This window comes from Crotalus tigris, unplaced genomic scaffold, assembly GCF_016545835.1.
Source record: "Crotalus tigris isolate CLP2741 ecotype Arizona unplaced genomic scaffold, ASM1654583v1 scf7180000019599.1365583, whole genome shotgun sequence".
Taxonomy (NCBI): Eukaryota; Metazoa; Chordata; class Lepidosauria; order Squamata; family Viperidae; genus Crotalus; species Crotalus tigris.
The window spans coordinates 399,164-420,863 of NW_024097615.1; the positions used below are offsets into that span (position 1 = coordinate 399,164).

The following is a 21,700-nucleotide window of genomic DNA, read 5'->3' on the forward strand; positions in this document are numbered from 1 at the left end:
CGCCTGGTGGTCCTCGGATGTTGCCATATCCTAAAAGTGGTACAGTGGGTGAAAAGGTTGAAAAGCCCTGCTCTAATTTACACACCCGCAACTTACAGCAATTCTTTTGGTGACTGTTCGAAGCTACTTAGGACCGTTTTTTCACACTTAGGACCGTGGCAGCATCCCCAGGGCCACATGTTCAAAATCCAGATGCTTTTGGCACCCGACTCGCATTTATGTTATCTAGTTTAGTAATGAAAGGTCTCCAGGAAAACCATCAAGCGCAGAGAGCACCAAGGACACGTGCCTTCTGCTCCTAATAAATAAAATAACAGAAACATGGGGGAAAGAAACGGTTAAAAAGTTTAAAGCAGAGCTTCCCAAATCTGGTGTCTCCAGAAGTAGGAGAAGATTCCAAAAAGCTTTGCATACTACATCTTCTGAAAATTAGGATTCCAAATTCTTGGGAGGCCTGGTGAAAAATCCCCTTTTTCTTCGTTCCTGCCCTGCATGGTTGTCAGCCTTTCGAGTCTGCTGTACATTGATATGCAAATGAGGGTCTTTTCCGTATAGATATTTTATTTGTCCTCCTGACACTGAGCATGATAGCACAGCAGGATGGGGACCTAAATTGTTTCCATTTTTAGTAAGCGGCGCTGAATGGAAACGGTAATATGAATAATTCCTTTTAAACGAAACTCTCTTTTAAGAGACACGGATCCGCATAATTTTCTGCTTGATAGCGAGCCATTCTCGCGGAGTCTTTGATCTCTTTTGAAACGTTATTATTTTAATTCTTTTTTTATTTATTTTTTTTGGCTTCCTGGTCCCGTAGTGCCTCAAACACACTTCCCCCCACCTTTTTTCTTTGCGAGTTGCTAACTTTCGACAAATCTCCTCTGAATTTCAAAAACAATTTGGCGGCATGCATTTCTTTGGCCATTAAAGTGTGAGTTTGAATAGCGCCGTCTTTTCCGCGACCTGGGGATCGTACGAAAGCTTGCGGAAACATACGAAGGGAACATGGTCCTCGCGGAATCCATATAAATTTCAGCTCGGGTGGAATCGGCGAAGCCTCCCGAGCTGTTTCATGCAAATTTAAAATAACAGTACAGGCAGAATAACGGTACAGAATAACGAGAGAAGCTGCATCCAAAATAAATTATTCTGAAATGGGTAAGCCATCTTCTGCTTATTTGGTGTCAGGCTAATGAATTATTAACTTGTTTTAATGCATCATCTGCAGAATTTTAAATGGGGGGGGCGTTAGAATTAAATTGGGCCGCTTACGTTACGGTACACGTACATTTTTCAAGCGAGTACATTTCTGTTAATGCTTCCCAAGTCACTTGACAGCTCCCAGAATATAATGAGGCTCATGCTTCATCCGAATGTGTGTGACTGACTTTCATTTTTAATAATCGGAGGCAGCAAACTTTTTCTTAAAATTCAGGAGTAGGTGGTGTTCTGTGTCAAAAAACAAAACAAAACAACACCCCAAAACGCCCACAAAAGTTAATGAACTGAAGATCTCTCCACAAATCTCTCGTGGCAGGAATTGTGAGATGGCCGAAGGCACGTCAACTTTCTTTGCAGGTACATATGTAGCAATAGCAACAGCAGTTAGACTTATATACCGCTTCTCCGTGCTTAACAGCCCTCTCTAAGTAGTTTGCAGAATCCGCAGTTTTGCCCCCCCCCCCAACAATCTAGGTTTTTGTTTTACCAACCTCGGGAGGATGGAAGGCTGAGTCAACCTTGAGACAGTCAGAATCGAACTCCTGACTGTGGGTGGAGTCTACCTGCAATACTGCATTCTCACCACTGCGCCATCACGGCTTAGCAATAGCAATAGCACTTAGACTTATATACCGCTTCATAGTGCTTTTCAGCCATCTCTAAATGGTTTACAGAGTCAGCCTATTGCCCCCCAACAATCTGGGTCCTCATTTTACCGATCTCAGAAGGGTGGAAGGCTGAGTCAACCTTGAGCTGGTCAGGATCGAACTCCTGGCAGTGGGCAGAGTTAGCCTGCAATACTGCTTTCGAACCACTAAGCCGCCACAGTTTAGATAGCAATAGTTAGAGCCCTGAAACTTATATACTGCTTCACTGTGCTTTTACAACCCTCTCTAAGCAGTTTACAGAGTCACTATATTGCCCCAATAATCTGGGTCCTCATTTTACTGACCTCAGAGGGGCTGTAGGCTGAGTCACCCTTGAGGGCCATCAGGATCGAACGCTCGGCAGTGGGCAGAGTTAGCCTGCAATATTGCATTCTAACCGTTGAGCCGCCACGGCTGCTGGCAATATGTTTGTGATTCTGCTTTGACTTCCTCTTACTTTATATGGCAGGCACAAAAGGATTGAAAGTGAAGGTCAGGGGCGCTTTGAAGTCCTTCTGACACTGGAATGAACGGCATCATTGAAGATCAGAGCTTCCGTTTTGACTGGCGGGAGTTGGGGGCAGGATGTCACCATCTTCTCCCCAATGTCCTCTCGTCAACGTCTGTCTTTCCCATTTAGTTTCTGAAAATGCTGGTGTTGACTATGACATCCATGCCCAGCTTAACCTTTATACCTTCTAACTCTGAACTGAGGGAACATATAGCTTATCGATAAAGGAGAATATATGTAACTCCCAGTTGAAATGAGAGGTCCTGGGTCAGGGGTCGGCAACCTTGGCTCTTTTATGACTTGTGGACTTCAACTCCCAGAGTTCCTGAGCCAGCCATGCTGAGGGGAAAGGGAGAGGTTTCCAAGCTGAGCCATGCTGGCTCAGGAATTCTGGGAGTTGAAGTCCACGAGTCATAACGCGGCCTAGGCCCTAGGCCAGGGGTGGGCAAGCTTGGCTCTTTTATGACTGGTGGACTTCAACTCCCAGAATTCCTGAGCCAACCATATTGAGGGAAAAGAGAGAGGTTTCCAAGCTGAACCATGCTGGCTCAGGAATTCTGGGAGTTGAAGTCCACAAGTCTTAGAGCTGCCAAGGTTGAGGACCCCTGATATAGGGCAGGGGTAGGCAACCATGGCCCTTTTATGACTTGTGGACTTCAACTCCCAGAATTCCTCAGCCAGCCACGCTGAGGAGAAAGGGAGAGGTTTCCAAGCTGAGCCATGCTGGCTGAGGAATTCTGGGAGTTGAAGTCCACGAGTCATAAAAGAGCAAAGGTTGAGGACTCCTGATATAGGGCAGGGGTAGGCAACCGTGACTCTTTTATGACTGGTGGACTTCAAGTCCCAGAATTCCTGAGCCAGCCATGCTGAGGGGAAAGGAGAGGTTTCCAAGCTGAGCCATGCTGGCTGAGGAATTCTGGGAGTTGAAGTCCACGAGTCATAAAAGAGCCAAGGTTGCCTACCCCTGGCCTGGATGGTCTCTGAGCTTGGTTGTTTTCTTGCAGAGGCTTCATTACCCAGCGAAAGCACACCCCATTCCCTTCTAGCCACACTAGGACCAAGGACCCCACAATTCTCCTCCTCCTCCTCCCATTCCACATACCCCACTCCCATGTACCATTGATGACGTTACCTAGTTGGGTCATGAAAAGTTTGCAAGAAAACCACCAAGCTCAGCGAACACCAAGGATTCCTCAGTTCCATTCCTCCTCCTCCTCCTCCTCCTCCATTCCACATACCCCACTCCCTTGTACCACTGATGATGTTACCTCATTTGGTAATGAAATGTCTGCAAGAAAACCACCAAGCTCAGAGAGCACCAAGGACCTCTCGTAAACAACTAAACCTCCTGTTTAGCCTTCGAACCCCTACACAAAGTTGTTTGAGGAACCTATTGTTGGTAGAAACACACCCCAAGCTTTCGTCTCAATTTCTCTTTGTCTGGCTCTCCTCAGTACAAATGATACTCAGCATTGAGTAGAATTTAAATCAACTGTGGCCTGCAGCGTAAATAAGGCTTAGAGGCCTTGTCAATCTACTCATCAGCCAAACTCTTTCTGACGTGGGTAACCAGCTTGTGTTGTGGTACATTGCTGTTCATCTTGAATGTTCAGCTTTTCAGCGCTCCCAGGCATTTCATATTTCAGATCAATTATTTAATAAGCCGCGATTACAAAGCTTTTTATGCGTCCTTGGCGCAAACACCGATGGATTGCAGTCTTGTCCAGATAAGGGATTGAATTGTTCTGTTTTGATGCCTTTGTTTCTTTTTTTTTTGTTGCCAGTGTTAGTCTGGAATTCTCCACCAACCACGGTCGCTCCTGGTCCTTACTTCACTCCGAATGTCTGCCGGAGACGTGTGCTGGATCCCACCTTGCTCACAGCACGGTCTATGCGTCTGAAAATTATAGTGGGTAAGGGAATATTTTTTGTGAAAATAACTCTGCCCGAAGAATGATGCAAGAATTAAATTGTACAATCTCTTGTAATCTCTTCTCTCGGACAAACAAAATGCAGTTCAACAAGTTTTGGGATGTTAAAAATGCTGTTCTCCCCAAATTCATGAAGGACCCTTCCATCTTCAAGATATGAAAGTGGATTTGATAGAACAATGTTTAGTTTTTGAAGAAACTAGAATAGAATAGAGTTGGAAGGGACCTTGGAGGTTTTCTAGTCCAGCCCCCTGCTCAAGCAGGAGAACCTATACCATCTTAGATAGGTGATTGTCCAGTCTCTTCTTAAAAACTTCCAGCGATGGAGCACCCATGATTTTTGGTGGCAAGCTGTTCCACTGGTTGATTGTCCTTACTGTCAGGAAGTTTCTCCTTAATTCTAGGTTGCTTCTCTCTTTGGTCAGTTTCCAACCATTGTTTCTCGTCCTGCCCTCTGGTGCTTTGGGGAATAGCTTGACTCCCTCTTCTTTGGGGCAGCCCCTCAGATACTGGATCACTGCTATCATGTCTCCCCTATTTCTTCTTTTCCTTAGACTAGCCAAACCCAAGTCCCGCAGTTGTTCTTCGTATGTTTTAGTCTCCAGGCCTTGGATCATCTTAGTTGCTCTTCTCTGAATTTTTTCCAAGGTCTCAACATCTTTTTTGTGATATGGTGACCAAAATTGGCTGCAGTATACCAGTATTCTTAAGAAAAAACCCTAGATGTAACCACATATACAGTATTTCTAGAAATTCTTTCTGAACAGAAAGCAATATGGTAGAGCTGAAACACTTGGCAGAATAAGATCATTCAACGGTGATCAATCTTGTGTGTTGGGAGATGACTGAGATCGGATTTATACCATTACATCTATTCTACATTCTCGCAGAATTTAAGTCAGTACAGTAGTTCTCAACTTACAGCTGTTTGTTTAGTGATTGTTTGAAGTTACGACGGCTTAGACCAGTGTTTCCCAAACTTGACAATTTTAAGGCATGTGGACTTCAACTGCCAGAATTCCACAGCCAGCATTGCTGGCTGTGGAATTCTGGGAGTTGAAGTCCACATGCCTTAAAATTGTCAAGTTTGGGAAACACTGGCTTAGATCATTTTTCACATTTCCGACTGTTGTAGCATCCCCCAGTTGCCAAGTGATCAAAATTCAGATGCTTGGCAACTGACTCATACCTATGATGGCCGCAATGGTCAATGGGGAAGCTGAATTCACTTGACAGCCGTGTTACTAGCTTAACAACGGCACTGATTCACGCAACAGCCGTGTCAAGGAAGGCGATACAATGGGCCAAAACTCCCTTAACAAATGTTTCGCTTAGCGACTTCACTTGGGCTCAGCGGTGGTCATACGTCGAGGGCTGCCTCCCCTGAAAATCAACCTTACGTTGTTGGTAGATGGAACTGGAACTGCTGTGTGTTGTTTAAGCCGGACACCTTTGCTTTTTAAAAGTCAACTCTTTAAACACTTTAAAAGTCACATTGAAAAAGCAGGAATTCTCCTCTGCTTCTTTCAGGTGGAACCGAATAACTACTCCCCTTCCAAACGCAGCATTAACGAGAAATACCAGAATTCGGTGGAGACAGACCGGATCCATTCTTGGAAACATGTGGGCAATTGACAACAGTGAGTAGTATTTATTACCACCAGCGTTATCTACGGAGGGCGCCATCACAGCCGTGTGCCGTCTCCGTTCGCCCCCTCGCAACGGCAGTAGCCGTGCGCCACCGCAACTCTTGGTCTCTCCCCCAGCCCGCCACCGGCCGTATTGCATGCAGGCCCCCCCGACATCCTCCTTAGTCACCCCCCCAGTGCTATTGCTGCTGCCCACCCCCCAATTGGCCGGGGGCTATTTGTTCCAGGTAGCCAAAGACCCGCGTCAAATGGTATCTGGGCAAAGACAGAGGGCGGAGGGCCCAGTGGCCATGGGGAATGGCCGGAGATGGCCCAGCGGAGGAGGAAATGGGATGTAAATGGGCTGAGGCAGCTGGTTGGGGGGCAAAGGAAGCACAGCCAAGGGTCGGTGCCTAAACGTCCCATTCTGATCTCTATAGTATCCAAACTTTTCTGTTTGTTTGTGTGTAACCTTCAACTAGAAGTTTTGTGTGTAACCTTCAACTAGACCAGGCAACCTTGGCCCTTTTATGACTTGTGGACTTCAACTCCCAGAATTCCTGAGCCAGCATGGCTCAGCTTGGAAACCTCTCCCTTTCCCCTCAGCGTGGCTGGCTCAGGAGCTGAAGTCCACAAGTCATAAAAGAGCCAAGGTTGCCTACCCCTGAACTAGACAGAACAGTGTATCATCGGGAAACAATTTTCGAACCCCTGTACGTGAAATGGGCTAACTTACAAGAATGCATCCCGAATCCATGGCCCATTAAAATGCAAAATGCAAAACTGAAAAAAAAAAAAAATCCAGGAAGACGAAAGAGGAAAAACAAAACACAAAACAATCAAAGCATTAAAAAGGGTGTATCAAAAAAAACCACCACATTATACTCATATTAACCCCTCTAGTTGAATACCGATTAATATATTGCTACAATGTTAGTTCCCACCCCTTGCAAAACAGGTCCTCCCAAAATTTTTAAACTACTAACTCTATTTGCAACCTGTTGACCTCTCTTCTATATATGTTATATTAATGACAAAGTGGTTTACAGGAAGACACATAAAACGGAAGAACATTAAAGTTTCAAAATGCTTGGGTTATCAGGCTGTCAAATTCTTCTTCTCAGGCCCTTATCCTGCTGGGAATAGAGTCAAGTTTAGGTCAGGGAATACAATTACTTGCTTGGTTGTTTCAGTTACAACATCTTGGGCAGAGAAGTAGAATTTTATAGACTAATAGTCTATTACTATTAACTACTTGCAGAATCTTTGCGTGGAAACAATAGTGAAAGGGAAGCAGTAGCCCTCTGAGTAATTTTTTTCTATCTGCCGTCAAGCTTACGATAGAAGTTTTTAAAGGTTACAGATAGTCCTCAAGTTACAACCGGTTGTTTGGCAATCTTTCAAAGTTACAATGGACTCCCACATCACCTGGGTTTGAAGTTTCAGTGGCCACATGATCACGTTTTGGGTGCTTGGCAACCAGCTCGTATTTGCAGCCTCCTGTGGTCACATGACATCAATTAATGACACACACACACCTTGAAAACTGCTATTTATTTCCAGTTTCTGGCAAAACAAAAGGCATTGTAGACAATGGAGTCTCTTAACAACCACTGTAAAACAGTCATAAAATCAAGTTCAGTCACATGGTAATGACCAGCAGAACTTACAACGGTAATTCCAGATGTAAATTGAGGACTATCTGTTATATACCTCAGTCTTGGTAGGTACGGTGCAATGAACTTTATATGCCTGTGACTTAAATACGTCAAAAGTTCTGGAATTTAACTTCAGCACACTTACTTTTTTTCCCTGTAGTTTACATTGGTCCATCTTGTCTCAAATTCTGCTCAGGGCGAGGTCAATGCACTAGAACCGGTTGCAAGTAAGTTTTTGTGTTTTGTAAAGTTGTTTTTTTTAAATTGTAGGATGGCCTGTCTTCTGCGATTATTGCTTCTCCTGATAGCACAATCAGAATCTTCAAGATGGATGGATGGATGGATGGATGGATGGATGGATGGATGGATGGATGGGTGGGTGGGTGGTGGGTGACTGGGTGGGTGGATGGATGGATAAATAGATAGGTAGGTAGATAGGTAGATAGATAGGTAAGAGGGAATGATACTAGATATAGATAGGCAGACAGATAAATTATAAAGGTAGAGATAGATAGATAGATAGATAGATAGATAGATAGATAGATAGATAGATAGATAGATAAAATGATAGATACTATAGACAGATAGATAGATGATAAAGATAGATATAGATTGATCAATATGGTTAGATAGATAGATAGATAGATAGATAGATAGATAGATAGATAGATAGATAGATAGATAGATACCGGTAGACAGTCATAGATAATAAATAGACAGACAGATAGATAAGCAGATATAGATGATAGACAGACAGACAGACAGACAGACAGAGATAGATAGACAGACAGACAGACAAGAGATGATAATAGACATAGATAGGCAGACAGATAAATGATAAAGGTAGAGACAGACAGACAGATAGACAGATAGAAAGAAAAAACAGATTCCTGCTTTGCTTAGATGAGATGTACTGTATCTCTAGAGGAGACTGGACTGCAGCATTTCTTAAGATCTCGTACAACATTTATGATTCATGTCTCTCCAAGATTGAGAAATATTTAGCTGACTTTGGCTTCTTTCTCCACCAGGTGTGACCCTGGCTTTTCGGGGCCTGCATGTGAGATGGCTTCTCAAACCTTTCCCATGTTTATCTCGGAAAGCTTCAGCACTTCCAGACTCTCTTCCTATCACAACTTTTACTCTATCCGTGGTGCTGAAGTCAGTTTCGGCTGCGGAGTCCTGGCGAGCGGCAAAGCTCTAGTTTTCAACAAAGATGGGAGACGACAACTCGTCACGTCTTTCTTCGACAGCACCCAGTCCAGGTAAACAGGAATAAACGAAAACCACGCAGACTCCTCTGAACTTTGGTTCCGGATCCGCGAATCCTTTTGTGTCTTCAATTAAAAAAAGAGAGCTTTCGTTCGATCAAGAGGAGAAAAAAAAAAATCAATCAACGCTTGAATTCTTGACTGTGTTTTTAACCTTCCATTCCAGATACGAGAATGCATTTCGTTGGTTTTTTTTTAAAAAAAAAACTTTATTTGCGGGGCTAAGTGTTTAATCCATCGGGGGGGGGTAATTAGGCAATGCCCGAGTTTGCAAAACATGCAACATTAATCCCAAAAAGTGAGTGTCGGAGCCAAGGGCTGGTTAATTATTGATGGGGGTGTATTTATTTTGACAGCTTGCGGCAGCTGATTAGATCCATTCAATCAGCTCCTCCACACACACACACCCCGGTCCCCGATAAATAATTGAACGGCAATAGTGATTGGCATTTTAAAAACAACGCACGCCCTACTACCTGGCTGGGCTGAATAAAACGACGTCAGCTCCAGGACGGAGCCCGTCGCCGTTGTTTGCTTTAGGTTCCCCTTTAATGTATAGGATTAATGGGAGGAGAATGCTGCAGAAAGGGTGATTTATAACGAATCCGTCCTCTCGTCAAACCAGATTCCTCCAGTTCACTCTGCGACTTGGGAGCCGGTCCGTTCTGAGTACTTGCAAAGCACCGGATCAGCCTGGAGAAGGTGTCCTACTGCACTATTCGTACGACAACGGGATTACGTGGAAACTTCTGGAACATTATCCCTATCTTAACTATCATGAGCCCAGGTAAATGCGTGGCTTTAATGTGGTATAATGCAAAAACATCAGTGTTTCTCAACCTTGACCATTTTAAGGCATGTGGACTTCAACTCCCAGAATTCCACAGCCAGCAATGCTGGCTGTGGAATTCTGGGAGTTGAAATCCACATGCCTTAAAATGGTCAAGGTTGAGAAACACTGTGTTAGGAAATAGTTGTTTTTCAATAGCCTCTCTGCCCGGGGTCAAATTCCTATAATTCTTTTTACAACATACCGTAGCCTTCATCGATCTGCTTTATATATAGAATAGAGCTGGAAGGGACCTTGGAGGTCTTCTAGTCCAGCCCCCTACTCGAGCAGGAGAACCTATACCATCTCAGACAGGTGACTGTCCAGTCTCTTCTTAAAAATCTCCAGTGATGGAGCGCCCACGACTTCTGAAGGCAAAGCTGTTCCACCGGTTGATTGTCCCCACTGTTGGGAAGTTTCTCCTTAATTCCAGGTTGCTTCTCTCTTTGGTCAGTTTCCATCTGTTGTTTCTCGTCCTGCCCTCTGGTGCTTTGGAGAATAGCTTGACTCACTCTTCTTTGGGGCAGCCCCTCAAATACCAAAATATTGCTATCATGTCACCCCTATTTCTTCTTTTCTTTAGACTAACCAAACCCAAATCCCGCAGCCGTTCTCCGTATGTTTTCATCTCCAGGCCTTGGATCCTCTTTGTTGCTCTTCTCTGAACTTTTTTTCAAGATCTCAACATCTTTTTTGTAGTATGGTAACCAAAATTGGCTGCAGTATTCCAATATTCTTAAGAAAAAAAACCTAGATGTAATCTCCGAGGTCCCTTTCAATCCTATTATTCTATTATTTGGTTATTCTGTTATGTGCATTTCAAATGTAAAACTCTTGCAGTTTTTCCCCCACACACACACCTAAATATAATATTTTCCTGCACACCTGCCTGGATAGGTATATTGTGAAAGGGAATGTGTAATTAACAATTAATCCAAAGTCTTCGGAAACGCCTGTCTTGGATTTTTCATTCTTCAGAAAAAAAAATAATAACTTTCTTCCTCTTCATTCTTTGCGTTGAAGGAAAAAAATGAAGGTTTTAGAAATAACCTTTGTTTTTCCATGGCTGAACGTGACTCGCTACGTGTTGGAAACCAGACCACAAACCTTTCTCCAGATTCTTCTGATTGTCTGAAATATGTTTTTTTTTCCCCTTCTACACCCCGTCTCTCAAAATTACTCCTTCGGTTCCGCCCTTTGATTTTCTCACTTATCAATTAACACGTCCTTCCCGCAGCAATAAATGTGATATCACACGATGCTCTAAAGGCACATCCATCGAAGACTCTCTAAGACAGCAGAAAAAGCACTTTGTAACATGTGTCTGTGTGTTCTTTGTCACAAGGGAAGACGCAAAGTTGTTGCAGCACAGACTGTAAGCACAACTCCACGTACCATTAGACCAGTGGTTCTCAACCTTTTTAATGCCGCAACCCCCAACCGGTCGTAAGTCGAGGACTACTCAACCGGTCGTAAGTCGAGGACTACTCAACTGGTGCAGCACCGTTTGCAGAATGGGACTTTTGGCGGGCTCAGCAGGGCAGAGACAGCCTGGACAATTCCTATTGGCTTTTGAAAGCCAATAGAATTAGACTCTATTCAAGAGAGTCTATTCGATTGGCTTTCAAAAGCCAATAGAATAAAAGGGAGTAGCACAGCTAAGGAAAAGGGGGGAAAAAATGGCGGACTGCATTGTTTGGCGACCCCCGTGAAATGGTCGTTCGACCCCAAATGGGGTCCGGACCCACAGGTTGAGAACCATTGCGTTAAACCCAGCCAGGGGAAGATGTTGAAGTTAATGTACGAATTTATTTTTACTCGCCCCTTGCTACTTGATTTACAGATATATTTTTTTTAAAGGAAAAAAAAAGACAAGGTTGATAGGGATACTGAAAGTTCCTTTGCCAATATTTTATTATACATTGATGGGGAGAAACATCCCTTATGTTGTTATGCCTTTGCCTTGCGTGTTTCGTGGGGGCATCTGCTGTTATTGATTTATGGAACATTCTCAAAGATGTCATTGCCATGGCAATTAATGTATGCTCCCCATGGCTGTGTTCCATAATTGCCCCTGGAAATTCAATATTATTCTTAATTTTCTTCACAGCTCATCAAATCTAGGTTTTTGTTGTCACAGCTGCCAGGAGAGATCTTGAGGGCTCCATGTGGGTCTACCTCACCAGCCATCCTTTAGTCTCCCTTCCTCCCTAGAATTAATGTTTATGTTTGGATATTCTTATTGGGTACCATTCCGCTCCCCGCCAGACTGAGAACGCAACCTCAGTTCAATTTCCTGCTGCAGTGAAATACATAGAAAAGAAAATTGCTTAATCAAGGAATGAAATATGTGCTTTGTGCTCTGGGTCAACAGTAGTTGGCACAAAGCTGATACACACAGAGAGAAAAGGAAAAATGGACTCTTTTTGTCCCAAACAAGAACGAGGTGGTGCTTGATTTAGTTTGGTTTACAACATCTGACCTGATGGACGGTGGGGTCTGTCTTCGACGTTGTCAAAAATCCCTGGCAGATGCTGACGAAGTTGTAAGAGCAGTGGTTCTGTTCTGTTCTATTCTGTATTTCTATTCTATTCTGTATTTTTATTCTATTCTGTTCTGTTCTACATTCCTTCTATTCTGTTCTATTCTTGATTTCTGTAACTAGGCAAAATCTCCCTAAATCTGTTTCTTTGTTTTCAAAGAATAATTTCGGTGGAGTTGCCCGAAGATGCCCGGCAATTTGGCATCCAGTTCCGATGGTGGCAGCCGTACCATTCCTCTCAAGGCGAAGATGTGTGGGCCATTGATGAAATCATCCTGACTTCGGTTCTTTTTAATAGCATCAGCCTGGACTTCACCAACTTGCTGGAGGTTACTCAGTCCCTTGGATTCTACCTGGGGAACGTTCAACCCTACTGCGGTCACGACTGGACACTCTGGTGAGTCCTTTCTTATCCCCTGCTCTGGGTAAAGGCTTTTTGTGTTTTGTTTTCACAGCAAAGATTACAATTCTTTAAATATTTAATTCTTTAATATATTTATATATATTGTACATTTAATTCTTTAATATATATTCTTTAATATATATATAGGTCTTTGGTTGTTCGGGTTTTCTCCTGGGTAAAATTGGAAGTGTCTTGGCGACGTTTCGACGAAGTCCCATTCGTCATCTTCAGGCTGGTGTTTTCAGCTTCATGCTTCGAGCTCAAAGCACGAAGCTGAAAACACCAGCCTGAAGATGACAAATGGGACTTCGTCGAAACGTCGCCAAGACACTTCCAATTTTACGCGGGAGAAAACCCGAACAACCAAAGACCTATATACAAATACCCGCGAAAACCTCAGAAAACATATATATATATATATATATATTGTACAGCTCAGAAGTTGCAAGCAAAGCAATACAAAGAGTCCTCGATTTACAACAGTCCATTTCGTGCGTGTTCAAAGTTACAACGGCACTAAAAAAATTGATTTTTTTTTTCACCCTTGTGAGCGTTGCAGCCTCCCCATGATCACGTGATCAAAATTCAGATGCCTGGCAACAACTGGCTCATATTTATGACGGTGGCAGTGTCCCAGGGTCACGTGATCAAAATGTGGGCGCTTGAATGACTCATATTTATGACGGATGCAGTGGCCCGAGGTCACATGATCAAAATGTGGGCACTTTAATGACTCATATTTATAACGGATGCAGTGGTCTGGGGTCATGTGATCAAAATGTGGGCACTTGAATGACTCACATTTATGACGGATGCAGTGCCCCGTGTCACGTGATCAAAGTGTGAGCGCTTGAATGACTCACATTTATGACGGATGCAGTGGCCCGGGGTCACGTGATCAAAATGTGGGCGCTTGAATGATTCACATTTATGACGGATGCAGTGGCCCAGGGTCACGTGATCAAAATGTGGGCGCTTGATTGACTCTCATTTATGACGTATGCAGTGTCCCAGAGTCATGTGATCAAAATGTGGACACTTGAATGACTCACATTTATGACGGATGCAGTGCCCCGTGTCACGTGATCAAAGTGTGAGCGCTTGAATGACTCACATTTATGACGGATGCAGTGGCCCGGGGTCACGTGATCAAAATGTGGGCGCTTGAATGACTCACATTTATGACAGATGCAGTGTCCCAGGGTCACGACCAAAAAGTGGGCGCTTGAATGACTCACATTTATGACGGATGCAGTGGCCCGGGGTCACGTGATCAAAATGTGGGCGCTTGAATGACTCACATTTGTGACGGATGCAGTGGCCCGGGGTCACATGATCCCTTGCTGGGACTTTCTGACAAGCAAAGTCATCATTGGAAGCCAGATTTCACACAACAGTTGTGTTATTCCCTTAACAACTCTGGCAAGAAAAGTCATAAAATGGGGCTAAATTCACTTAACAACTTTCTCACTTAGACACAGAAACCTGAGGCTAGATTGTGAATCGTAAGTTGAGGACTACCTGTAATGTATTTCGAGGAAAAGACTGCAAATCTTTTCTTAAGTGAGGAGCATAAAGGCAGGAGTAACTAATGAGTGGAGTGCTAATTGATTTCTGCAAATGATTCTCTTCCGAGTTGTTCATTAGGATTTTCCCCTGGGTTCAAACATGAACCACAATTGTCTTCAGTGACCTGCGTATAATGAGGGGTAAATTTAACACTGCGATGCAAGGTGGACGTGATTTATCTTGGGTGGGTGTTCACGTACTTTCTCTGCTTGTAACATTTTGGAAGTTTCTCCTGAGCTGATCAGAGATTCAAATTAAAGAACAATTAACTGCTTTGATCTCCTTCGGTTAGGATAATTGATTCGTGTAAATGAAGCCAGACTGATGTGTTTCAACATGACACATTCTAAAACATGATTAATGAAACATTCTCTGTATTCGTTATCTGCTCCGTCTCTGGCAGGACTTAAACAATTCACCTGAACACAAGCAATTGTTAAGATCTGGCATAAATACAACACTTAAATCCTTATTTAATTTCTCTTGTTGGAATTAATGGTTTTGAAAATGCTTAATATCGGCTCCGTTGCTTCCGAGCCGTGTTCAGTTATAAATGAGTTTCTTCCTGGAATTCCAAGTTCAAAACTCATGAGTCAATTTTTGTAGATGGATTCGTCAGGTTGAAATTGCCGTAGTGTAGGATGCGTTGAAAATATCTGCCTGTGGTTTTTAAACACAATATATGTTCTATACAGGCAGTTCTCGCCATATGACCATGACTGAGCCCAAAAGAGGTTCACATGACCCCGGGATGCTGCAACCGTGGTAAATATGAGTCAGTTGCCAAGCGTCTGAATTTTGATCATGGGAAGCTGCAAAAGTCATTAAGTATGAAAATGGTCATAAGTTACATTTTTTCAGTGCTGTTCTAACTTCAAATGGTCACTAAATGAACTGTTGAGGATAATCTGTTCTCCATTAAAACTCTTGTTGACGATCGCAACTTCAGTCCACATTATTGCAACTATACGACAATCCGTGTCCCACTTTTTAACATCAAAACCAGAGAAATATACTACTTAAAGCCATACGAGCTGCCCAAACTACAGGTAGTCCTCGGCTTACAACGGTCCATTTAGTGACCATTCAAAGTTACAACAGCACTGAAAAAACCGTCTTAGGACCGTTTTTTCACACTTACGACCATTACAGCATCCCAATGGTCATGTGATTTACATTCGGATGTGTGACAACCGGTTCATAGTTACGACGGTCGCAGTGTCCCAATGTCCTATGATCCCCTTTTGCACCGTTCTGAGAAGCAAAGTCAATGGGGAAGCCAGATGCACTTAACAAGTAGGTTACTCATTTAACAGCTGCAATGATTGGCTTAACTAATGTGGCTGTCATGGTTCTGACAGATGAAACTCTTCAAAGAATTTTGAGGCATTGTTTACCTTATAAAATCTTTATTCGAGAAACATAGCATCGGCATGTACATAATCGAAGCCAAAATCTGAATTCCCCTCCCCTGAGCACATAGTATCAAAGCACAATTATCTCCTCCAATTAACAGTCATAAATCACATTCCCACAATTAGTTTAAAATGCAGGCCTTCCCTCCAGTTCTCCAGCGCCAATTCTTATCATCTCTTATTTCAATAACCTTGGTTCTCACACTAGTTACAGTATTGCTATGTCTAACTAAACTCCCATGCACATTCCTCCTCCCCCCCCCAGTATCATTTAATTCTAACACTAAGAGTAAAACATAAGAAGGAAAATGTTTGCATCTCCATATGTTGTCGAAGCAAAAACATCCGATGTTAGCAGCGCTGACAGTGGCAAGAAAAATCATTGGCTGTTGTATTTTGCTAGTTTCTATAGTAATGCTTTTTAGGGCAAAGAGACTGAAAACCTATTTCTCATTCATTGCCACCATTTGCCAAGGTACAACTGAAAGAGGTCTTGGTTCACTGATTAAGGAACCAGGCATAGTAATAACCCTACACTGAATTTACCAGTGATAGAGTACCTTACTGCAAGAAACGGCAGTCACAATGATTACAGGGGGGAAATGTACAATTAACCCAAAGGCCGAAGAACTTAACATTCTGGGTCTTTCATTAGCAAGTACATTTTGATCAGCTCGGTGGTTTGATTTTTTGCCTCACCTCTCAAACTAAAAGGAATTGACTTGGCTGTGAAAACATCACCGAATGTGTTCTGGGGGTAATAATGAGACCGTTGAAACAGTGTTCCTCGGAACAATGGAAGTACTCGCTGCTCATTAAAAGGAAATAAAGTGGCCAGACTTGAAACGTCTGCATCGAAGAGGTCAAATAAAAAGCTTTTAATGCCGCCATCTTAGCCTGTTAGATGGGCAAAAGATGTAGATTCGCGCTCTCTGAGCTGGGTGGCTTTCTTGCAGACGTTTCGTGACCCAACTAGGTAACATCATCAGTGCTAGAAGAAGGGGGAGGAGGAGGACCTGTGGGGTCTTTGGTGCTCTCTGAGCTTGGTGGTTTTCTTGCAGATGTTTCATGACCCAACTAGATAACATCATCAGTGCTAGAAGGGGGAGGAGGAGGAGGATTGTGGGGTCCTGGGTGCTCTCTGAGCTGGGTTATTTTCTTGCAGACATTTCATGATCCAACTAGGTAACGTCATCAGTGCTAGAAGGGAGTAGAGTTTATGGAATGATGGAGGAGGAGGAGGAGGAGGAGGAGGAGGAGGAGGAGGAGGAGGAGAACTGTGGAGTCCTTGGTGCTTTCTGAGCTTGGTGGTTTTCTTGCAGACGTTTCATGACCCAACTAGGACACGTCATCAGTGCTAGAAGGGAGTGGGGTATACTCTCTGTTTACATACAGATGGCTTCCTCTGTCACCATTGATGGGAGCGTTGTTCTCTTCTTGTCCTGTCCTTGACTGGTTTGTTGTTTACTGTTGGATAGTTTAACACCAGCATTAATGCGAGACCAACAATCAAGCAGGGTGAACAACACCCCAGTCAAGGAACCTGCCAACAAAATGCACGAAGGACTTCCCAGTCCAACTCAGGAGCTACAGATATTATCTTCTATTGATATGTAAGGTGTAGTTTTGGTTTTCAGAATTCTTTTTTTTTTTAACTAGATAGCAAGATTCAAGTTATTTTCTTTTCTTTCTTTTTTTAACCTGTAGAAAAACGCCACCAATGGCAAGATCAATTATTCTTTAGTTCTTCCTGATTGTTGAACTGGGCAGAAAAAAACACTGCGGACCGTACATGTAGATATTGGAAGCTTTGCCAAATGTAAACCACTGCCTTCACTGACCTTGCGCTTCTCCCGGGATTTGTCTTAACTTAGATCAGGTCTGAGCAAATGCCTGGTAGTTAAATTAATTATTGTGGGTTTCTCCCAGCTGTGGATCCATTTGCTTCTCATTTTCTAACTCCCGGCTTCCCGCGAGCGTATGCTAGCGGAGCACGGAGCGTCTTCTCCTGGGAGCCCTCTGAAAATTGCTTTTTCATTAGAAGAACAGTAGTCAATATGCTATAAATCATTTTACACCATGCCATCCTGAACTACGTTTTCGGGGGGGGGGGGGGGGCAAAAAAAATCCCTCTGTAATAATTATACGGTAGGTCTTTCGTTGTACACCTGAAATGGGTCCACCAAAATCTCCTACAGCTTCCATTGTTTAGCCCCGTTCTTTGGTAAAGATTGGATCCATTTTCTTATTCGTGAGATTTCCTTTCTCTTTAGCTGTTTGGTGTCGTAATTTCACTCAACTGTAAGAGAATTGAGGACATTGTTTGTAGGCAAGAATGCTACAGAGTCAGCCTAGTTGCCCCCAATAATCTGGGTCCTCATTTTACCGACCTCGGAAGGATGGAAGGCTGAATCAACCTTGAGCCCGGTCAGGATCGAACTGCCAACAGCTGACAGTCAGCAGAAGTGGCCTGCACTACTGCATTCTAACCACTTTGCCACACAGCTCATATGATACATAAAAGTACGGATTGACTGTATCATGTGCAGCATTTCCTATGATTTAATTCACTTTACTTGACACTATCTTAGCATAATTGCTACTCGGATCATAAATAGGTGCAGTTCCCTGAATAATTTTTAATATTACGTACAAAATGTCATCAGCTACATATATAGTATTTATTTCTATAGCAGTGGTTCTCAACCTGTGGGTCGCGACCCCATTGGGGGTCGAACGACCATTTCATGGGGGTCGCCAAACAACACAGTCCGCCATTTTTTTCCCCCTTTTCCTTAGCTGTGCTCCTCCCTTTGATTCTATTGGCTTTTGAAAGCCAATAGAAGAGACTCTCTTGAATAGAGTCTCATTCTATTGGCTTTCAAAAGCCAATAGGAATGGTTCAGGCTGTCTCTGCCCTGCTGAGCCCGCCAACAGTCCCATTCTGCAAACGGTGCTGCACCGGTTGAGTAGTCCTCGACTTACGACCGGTTGAGTAGTCCTCGACTTACGACCGGTTGGGGGGTCGTGGCATTAAAAAGGTTGAGAACCACTGTTCTATAGTGTTTCCATGTGGCTGTGTCAAAAGCACGTACCCCTGTGTAACATTCCTCTCTTTTAGTTCCTCTTCTTGTTTTATGTAAAAATGCCAGTAACCAATTAAAAACAAGATCAGGCAAACCTTTAGTGGTTATCTATAGGGTGCTACCTGTATTTGCTTTTAATTTTTAATTCAACTGATTTTGTAAAAACAAACATTACAAATATAACCTATCATATGTATCATGGACAAACAAACTCAGGAAACAAAATTACTTAAATTTCTGGAGTTCTCTAGATGGGTATCATAACAGAGTTTTGAAAGCGCCTGAAGGCAGAACCAGAAGCAACGGATGGAAACTAATCAAGGAGAGAACCAACCTAGAACTAAGGAGAAATTTCCTGGCGGTGAGAACAATTAACCAGTGGAACAACTTGCCACCAGAAGTCGGGGGTGGGCTCCATCAGTTGAGTCTTTTAAGAAGAGATTGGACTGCCATTTGTCTAAAATAGGGTTTCCTGCCTGAGCAGGGGGTTGGACTAGAAGACCTCTAAGGTGCCTTCCCAAATCTGTTATTCTACGAAGCCTGCCGTAGACATTCTCCAGCTTAACTAGTAAAATGCATTGGAGTTACTCTCTTTTTCATGTTTCCCTCCTATCCTGGACCTAACCACCTTTTCTCTTAACAGTCCTGTGTCCTCAAATAGTGACCTTTCTCCTTGGGTGTGAAGCAAGGAATTCTTTCTCATTGCAACCAATGTAGTCCAGGGAATTACAAATCTTTCCAGAACTAAAATTGAAATTTCTTTCACACCCTTTCCTATGCCCATTGAAACCCATAAAGATATCTGCAAACTTTTAGGATACGACACGAAAAACACAGATACTTTGGCAAAAAGATGGAGTTTGCTGCAATAACGTAGCTTCTTGCCTGTCCTTTTTGTGTGCTGGATTGGGCCGGCACCATTCATTTGTACCCATATAGTTTACCAGCGTACTTAAAAATAGATGGCAAACGTCTTCTTCTGTGCCTCACCAGTTGCAATTATGGGCTGGCACGCCTTCTGTTGTCGTTCCCAAGTGGAGCAATTAGTGTACAGTTTGCCGATGAAGCGATTACTCTGAGAACACCCGTGGAAGTTGACGATTTCCGAACATGCACATCGTCTAATTAAATGCGCAAGTACAAACTTGCTCTCCAAAGAATGTTAATAACCAAACCACTTCTCGGTGTCATTATTTCTGGAAGAGCATTTGATGGCTCTTTCTCTACCTTCTGAAGGCCTTCAGATTCATCCCAAGCATATGTTTCATCAGATGGATTAAAGATGGATTAAAATTCGACAACTCTGTAAAGAGACCGGAAGCCCGTTTGTGGACTTTCTTACGTGTCAAACGCAATTAACAGATGGTTAACAGAGGGATTTGAAGATTAGCGTGATGTTTGGGCTAACCTGATGACTTTTTTCCTTTTTTTTAAAGTATATATTATATATTTAAGTATATATTTCTTTTTTTTAAAGTATATATTATGCTTAGATGTTGGGTCGATTTGATTATTAGACGGAGACTTTAAAGCAGAAGAATAGAATAATGGAATGGAATAGAATGGAATAGAATAGAATAGAATAGAATAGAAATATAGAATAAAATAGAATAGAATAGAATAGAATAGAATAGAATGGAAGTATGTTCAATTTGTAACAATGAAAATACATCCTGCATATCAGATATTTACATTAAGATTCATAACAGTAGCAAAATTACAGTTATGAACAAAGATAGTTTTATGGTTGGGGGTCACCACAACATGAGGAACTGTATTAAAGGGTCGCGGCATTAGGAAGGTTGAGAACCACTGCTTTAAACAAATAAGCAATATTAAACAAATAAACAATACGAAGTAAACAAATATTCCTCATCTGGAATATTTGTTTATTTAATATAGTATTTTGTTAAAAAAAAAACAAACCTTGTAACTATTCTCCGTAAGTTCTTTTTTATTCCTGTAGGTTATTATACAAAGATTATCTTAATAATTCAATTGTGTTTAGTCTTCAACCCGTCTTCCTCCAATAAGCTTATTGGAAAGCTTATAATGATTTGTAGACCCAGACAAAAGTCCGCATAGTCAAGGCCATGGTTTTCCCAGTTGCAATGTATGGCTGCGAAAGTTGGACCCTAAGAAAGGCTGAGCGCCAAAGAATGGAGGCCTTTGAACTCTGGGGCTGGAGAAGACTCCTGCGAGTCCCCTGGACTGCAAGGCGTTCAAACCGGTCAGTCCTGGAGGAGATCAACCCCGACTGCTCTTTAGAAGGCCAGATCCTGAAGTGGAAACTCAAGTCCTTTGGCCACCTAATGAGAAGGAAGGACTCCCTGGAGAAGGGCCTGATGCTGGGAAAGATGGAGGGCAAGAGAAGAAGGGGACGACAGAGAAGGAGGGGGCTGGATGGAGTCACTGAAGCAGCAGGCGTGAGCTTAAATGGACTCCAGAAGATGGTAGAGGACAGGAAGGCCTGGAGGAACGTGGTCCGTGGGGTCGCGATGGGTTGGACACGACTTCACAACTAACAACAACAAGAAGAAGACCCATTATGTAAGGGGAGGCTTTTTTAAAATTTACTTTTAAGCTTCCAGCCAGGGTGGATTCAGTCAATCAATTAATCAATCAGAATAGACCTGGAAGGGACCTTGGAGGTCTTCTAGTCCAGCCCCTGCTCAAGCAGGAGATCATTTCAGACAAGTAATTGTCCAGTCTTCTTAAAAAAAAAACAGTGATGAAGCACCCACAACTTCTGAAGGCAAGCTGTTCAACTGGTTAACATTCTTTATGTTTAATATTAGATCTGTTGATGTTTGGGTTTGTACACAAGAATTTTTTTCCCTCGTTGTTAGCGTCGGGTGTTCATTTTTCCATCTTCCTGTTTTGTGTTTTATCTTGTTGATAAAAGAAAATAAATCAAAAGAGGTATTAAAATTCTAGCGGTGAAAACAGCAGGACACGGGCGCTTGGGAGAATTACTGGAGGAAGATGG

The 21,700-nt window shown here is 42.9% G+C and overlaps 1 protein-coding gene across 4 annotated transcripts in view; it reads left to right on the forward strand.

Moving 5' to 3' along the window:
• The window catches only part of RELN (reelin), a 276,773-nt gene that overhangs the window by 160,881 nt on the left and 94,192 nt on the right, over positions 1 to 21,700 (forward strand). For all 4 annotated transcript variants that reach the window (XM_039363759.1, XM_039363760.1, XM_039363761.1 and 1 more), the window contains 6 exons: positions 4,164 to 4,292; positions 5,841 to 5,950; positions 7,757 to 7,823; positions 8,628 to 8,861; positions 9,493 to 9,654; positions 12,399 to 12,635. In XM_039363759.1, the coding sequence (XP_039219693.1) occupies positions 4,164 to 4,292; positions 5,841 to 5,950; positions 7,757 to 7,823; positions 8,628 to 8,861; positions 9,493 to 9,654; positions 12,399 to 12,635 (939 nt within the window). The remainder of the gene's footprint in view (positions 1 to 4,163; positions 4,293 to 5,840; positions 5,951 to 7,756; positions 7,824 to 8,627; positions 8,862 to 9,492; positions 9,655 to 12,398; positions 12,636 to 21,700) is intronic.